The 5,825-nt window shown below is 43.7% G+C and overlaps 1 protein-coding gene across 1 annotated transcript in view; it reads left to right on the forward strand.

The window, feature by feature from the left end:
• TUBGCP3 (tubulin, gamma complex associated protein 3) overlaps nt 1-5,825 on the forward strand; it is a 49,911-nt gene that overhangs the window by 8,217 nt on the left and 35,869 nt on the right. The window contains exon 5 of the mRNA XM_009892155.1: nt 267-484. Coding sequence (XP_009890457.1) covers nt 267-484 — 218 coding nt within the window. The remainder of the gene's footprint in view (nt 1-266; nt 485-5,825) is intronic.

The following is a 5,825-nucleotide window of genomic DNA, read 5'->3' on the forward strand; positions in this document are numbered from 1 at the left end:
GTACCATAGTGCTTTTTGCAGCTATTGCTAATGACAATTCACAGGCAAAAATAAGTTATATTGCTAAAAGTACTTTTGCTCACTGCAGGGGACCTTTTTTGTCATTATAACTGTAACAACAAATTTTTCGTTGCATAAACATGCAAAGTCTTCAGTTATTTTTTACGTTCTTGAATATGACACTCCTGTTAAGTAAAGACATGACTTAAAGTAACTCACAAATCTTTTCTTTTTATTCCTTCCTTTTCAAATCCTCTCCATTTCAGGTATCAAGTTATGCCACACTTTTTGCTCAAGCGTTGCCACGGGATGCTCACTCAACCCCTTATTACTATGCCAGGCCTCAAAGCCTTCCATTGAATTACCAAGACCGCAGTGCTCAGTCTGCCCAGAGTTCTGGCAGCATGGGGAGCAGTGGCATCAGCAGCATCAGCCTGTATGCCCTGAATGGGCCAACGCCAACTCCACAATCACTCCTGCCAGGGTAAATTGAACTGTTTTACCTTACAAATAAGTTTGAAGAAGAATAGAGAGGATCTGCTTTTTTTTTTTTTTGCCTTTTTTTTTAACTTCTTTTTCTTTCCCCTACCCTCCCAATTTGTATGCCGTTGGAAATTCCACTATAGTTGCATAGAAACCAAGTTCCTTGGCTGAACAATTCTGAATATCAAGTGCTGTCATATGACTGTATGCAGCCATAAATGGCTGGCCGAGTGTACCCATTCTTAAACTTAATCTTGGCTATCTGCTGAATAGCTGATATTTTACTGGATCCACTCTTTTGGATTCTAGTGCTAAGTGCTAAGTGCTAAGCTAAAATTTTCCAAATTTTTCAGTCCTCTGAAACACTTTAAAATAGTCTTTATCTATCTTCTGTAAAGACCTTGGATTTAGAGTCCTTGCCCAGGTTCCTTTTATGAAGCATTCCTCAGCCAGTGTCAAATGGAGGACTTAACATCCTCCATTTTCAAATAGGTGGCCTTTCTTGTATCGTCTGCCTTTCTTTTAAGCACTTTCACAGCAAGTTGGCTGTTATATTAGAGCAGTCTCATGTCTTGAGGGGACAGGGTTGGTTTTTTTTTTGGGGGGGAAAAAAATTATACAAGAGTTGAATAAAAAAAGTTACCTATCAGGAAAAAAACATACTAAAATACCTCCTGTTCAGCAGTGGTTTAATTGTCTGTTCATACCAGGATGAATCTACATTTGGAACTGAAACATTCAAATACCAAATAGTTCAGATTTTTCATGAGTGGCCATTGTAAGCTGTAAGATGATTACCTGAGCATTGACTTTGTTAAATAAGCCAACACAGACAGTTACATGCTCAAACTCTGAGCCCTTCTTGTGTCCCTGGATATGGTGTTGTGGTACCCTGCAGCTCTACAAAGCCTGGCAGAGATGCACTGCACACAGTCTATGTTCTGTGGAGGGAAAACGAACGTGTTTATAGTCTGTGAGAGGGAGTGGTTCAATGGTCATTCTGTAGTATATACCTGGAAATACATTGCTTCGCAGAAGTTGAGCATGGAAGAGGGATCAGAATCTTCCAACATTTGTAATAGTGAGGACTGTACTTATTTGCATAGCTGTTTCAGCCTTGAACGAAAAGGCCTGGAAATAAAGCCTACGTCTTAAAGTGACAGGAACATCACTTTTCAAAAACTGTGGTTAGCGTCAGAAAAACTCAAGAGAATATAATAAAATGATAAAAAAAATATCATCTTAAGGAATGCAGAAATGAGCAAAGCCCTATTATTTTGTCCTAACGGAAGATCCATGGATTGTGATTTCACCAGATTCCTAATATAAGGCTAATTTATGGACATTCTTATTAATTTCTTTCCTTTCTTGTAATCGGAAAAGAGAAAGTTACTATACTCTTTTCTCTTAATTCTCCTCCCCACCCCCAACAGTCACAAAACAAACACAAAATTGGAATAGATGCATTTTCAGAAAGTACCACAGCTTTATTTTGAGTTGAAGATATTTATTTTCAATACAGTGTATTTGAGATGATTTATAGAACTCATAATATGGAACTACTAACCAGTGCTGACACAACTGGATTTTATTGTTGTTAATATGCTTTACAATACAAATGCTTACTTGACTTTGTCAGTACTTGGTCTGTATGGTATATCTTGGATGCACAAGTAGAGGATGCCATTAAGTTAGGGACACTGGGGGAGGACTGTGCCCTACAACTGTGTGAGGAGGTGACAGACCAGGTTAGTAAACAAGGTGCAGGGTGATGTGGTCAAGAGAGACCTTGAAACCGACAGAGGAGGGCAGAAGGGGGTCCACCCAAGTCTGTGCACAGAAATGAGGAATGTGGAGAGGGCAGCCTCATAAGGGAATTCCTCATACCTTTTCTGGGACGTGAGCAGATTTTTGCTGGAGTGCCTACACACTAACACGAACAGCATGGGGAACAGACAGGAAGAGTTAAGAGGTCTGTGTGCAGTACTAGGGCTATGATCTCATTGGGATCACAGAAACGTGGTGGGATAGTTCATACCACTGCTGTGTTGCAGAGGGTGGATACGTGCTCTTTGGAAAGGACAGGCTAGGATGGCAAGGAGAGGAAATTGCTGTTTACATGAGAGAGTGGCAAGAATGTATGGAGCTTTGCCTAGGGATAGATGAGGTGCCAGCTAAGACTTCATGGGTTAGGGTTAAAGGGGAGACCAACATGGGTGTTGCTGTAGTGGGCACCTGCTGTACACTGCCTTATCAGGAAGAAGTAGATGAAGTCTTAAGACAACTGGAAGAAGCCTTACATTTGCAGGCCCTGATGCTCATGGGGTGCTTTAATCACCACAATATCTGCTGGAGGGGGAGTGCTGCAGGGCGCAAGCAATCCAGAAGGTTTCTGAAGTGTACTGATGATAACTTTCTGACACAGGTGATTGAGGACATGGTGAGGAGAGGTGCTTTGCTGGACTTGACTTTTTTACAGACAAGGAAGAACTGGCTGGGGGCAGCCTTGGCTGCAGTGATCACGAGATGGTGCAGTTCAGGATTCTGAAAGGAGGAAGCGAGGCAAAAAGCAGGATCCCATCCCTGGACTTCAGGAGAGGAGACTTGGGCCTCTTCTGGGAGCTGCTTGGAGGAATCCCATGAGAGACCTCCCTGGAGAAAAGAGGGGTTCAGGAGATAATAGAATAGAATAGTTCAGTTTGAAGGGACCTACAAAGTCCCTTGGTAGGGGACAAAACTAAGTCCAACTGCCCGGCCTCAGAGCTGGTGGATATTCAAGGATCACCTCCATCAAGCTCGAGAATGGTCCACTCTGACAAGCAGGAATTCAAGCAAAGGTGGCAGGAGGCCTGCATGGATGAAGAAGTTGCTGACAAAACTTAGACATAAAAAAAGTGTACAAAAAATGGAAGCAGGGGAAGGTGCAGAGTGGCATCCAGAGTGCAGGGAAAGCCCAAACTCACCTAGAGTTGAATCTACTGAGGGACATGAAGGGAAACAAGAAAGAATTCTACAAGTATGTAAGCAGTAAAGGAAGGCTAGGGAAAACATGGAACTGCTGCTCAAAGGGCAGGGCTGTGGTGACAGAAGGTGTGGAAAAGGCTGAGGTACTTGGTGCTTTCTTTTCCTTGGTCTGTGCTGGTAAGACCAGCTCAGGACCCTGAGACCCTCAGGAAAATCTTCATTGTTTCTACTTTACCACTGGCAGAGAATGATCAGGGCCCGTGGGACATGATGGGATCCCTCCACAAGTGCTGAGGGAACTGGTCACTGTAGCTGTGAGGCCATTCTTGGTAATGTTTGAAACATGGCAGCTGGGAGAGGTTCCCCAGGATTGGAAGAAATCAAATGTTGCTACTTTGTTCAAGAAGAAGGAAAGGATCCAGGGAACTATGGGCTGGTTAGCCTCACCTCAACACCTGGGAAGGTGATGGAGGAACATCTAATCATGGAAAGCATTTCCAGACACATGAAGGACAAAAAGGGGACTAGGAGTAGTCAGCACAGACTTAAGAAAGGGAAGACATGCTTGACCTACTTTACAGCTTTCTATGATGAGATGACTGATTTGGTGACAAGGCGAGAGCAGTGAATGTTATTTATTTCAATGTTAGTAAGATTTTTTGACACTGTCTACTAGTATTATCTTTATTGACAAACTTAATAATATGCAGACTAGATAAGGTGTCAGTAAGGTGGACTGAAAACTGACTGACCTTTTAGGCTCAAAGGATTATGATCAGTGACACAAAGTCCACTTAGAGCCCGGTCACTAATGGTGTAGCCCAGGAGCTGGATCCCATACACCTTCATCCCACCTTCCAGGACAGCGCAGTTTTGCAGATGATACAAAACAGGGAAGGGTGGTTGATGAAGCAGGTGATTCAGCTGCCATTTAGAGGGACCTCGATAGGCTCCAGAAATACACCGACAGGAATCTCCTGAAGTTCAACAAAGTCCTGGACCTGGGGAGGAGCAACCCCATGCACCGGTACATACTGAGGGCTGACTGGCTGCAAAGCAACTTTGCAGAAAAGACCCTGGAGTTCCTGGTAGGCACCAACTTGAACATGAGTGTGAAATGTGTGGTAAAGAAGGCCAACAGCCTGCTGGGCTGCATTGGGAACAACATCACCAGGGGGTTGAGGGAGATAAACCTTCCTCTCTGCTCAGTACTGGTAAAAACACATTTGAAATCCTGTGTCCAGTTACAGTACAAAAAAAGAAATGAACAGTCTGAAGAGAGTCTGGAGAAGGACTGACAAAACTAATTAAGGGGTTGGAGTATCTGATGTGTGAAGGGAGGCTGCAAGAGTGGGGACTTCAGCCTGGAGAAGGAAAGGCTCAGGGGATCGTACCCATGTGATTATACCTGACCAGGGGAGTAGAGAAGACTGAGCTGTACTTTTCACAGGAGTGCCCAGGGAGGGGGCAAGAGGCAATTGGCAAAACTTTTAAGACTGGGAATACCAGTTAAACACAAGGGGAAAATCTCCTTTTGCAGTGAGGTGGGGTGTGTGTTTGGGGCAGGGGGGATGTTGTGAAACACTGAAGCGAGTTGCCCAGAGAGGTTGTGTAGTCTCCACGCTTGAAAATATTCAAAACATGACTGGACAGTGCACCAGGTAACTTCTCTAGATGACCCTGCTTTGAGCAGGAGGGTTGGAGGAGGTGAACTTCAGAGGTCCCTTCCAACCTCAACTATTATGTAATCCTGATACAGTATACAAAGATATGTCAGTGAGATTATTTTGTATATCTGCTTGCTTAAAAATATCACCCTGTTCCTGAAATATTCTTGGTCTGACCTGTTCAGACTGTTCCATTTTATAGAAATTTCACTGCTCTCTCTTTAGTCCTATAGTCTGTGAGCTGGGCAACCCAAATTAGATCTTTCTATGAGCTTCATTCCTCCTTAACTTCTCTTTGTACATGTTTCACGTTGTTCCTAGAGGACATTCTTCTTGAAGGGTAACGGCCAAAATTCAGTGTTGTACTGTAGTTGAGGTGTTAAAAATGCTAAGCACGACAGAGTTGCTCTGTCTTGGAGGCTGTGTTCTTGTTCATTAGCTACAATCATGTAAGAATGAGGTGTGGTTGAGAGAGGAACGTCATTCCTCGACTTTTTTTTTTATGTGGACACTTGTGTTGCAATCTTCACAGAATCACAGAATTTTCAGAGTTGGAAGGGACCTCTAGAGATCATCTAGTCCAACTCCCCTGCTAAAGCAGGATTGCCCAGAGCACATTACTCAGCACTGCATCCAGGCGGGTTTTGAAAATCTCCAGAGAAGGGGACTCCACAACCTCCCTGGGCAGCCTGTGCCAGTGCTCTGTCACCC

This window comes from Charadrius vociferus, unplaced genomic scaffold (genome assembly GCF_000708025.1).
Source record: "Charadrius vociferus isolate BGI_N301 unplaced genomic scaffold, ASM70802v2 scaffold218, whole genome shotgun sequence".
In the NCBI taxonomy this organism is placed as follows: domain Eukaryota; kingdom Metazoa; phylum Chordata; class Aves; order Charadriiformes; family Charadriidae; genus Charadrius; species Charadrius vociferus.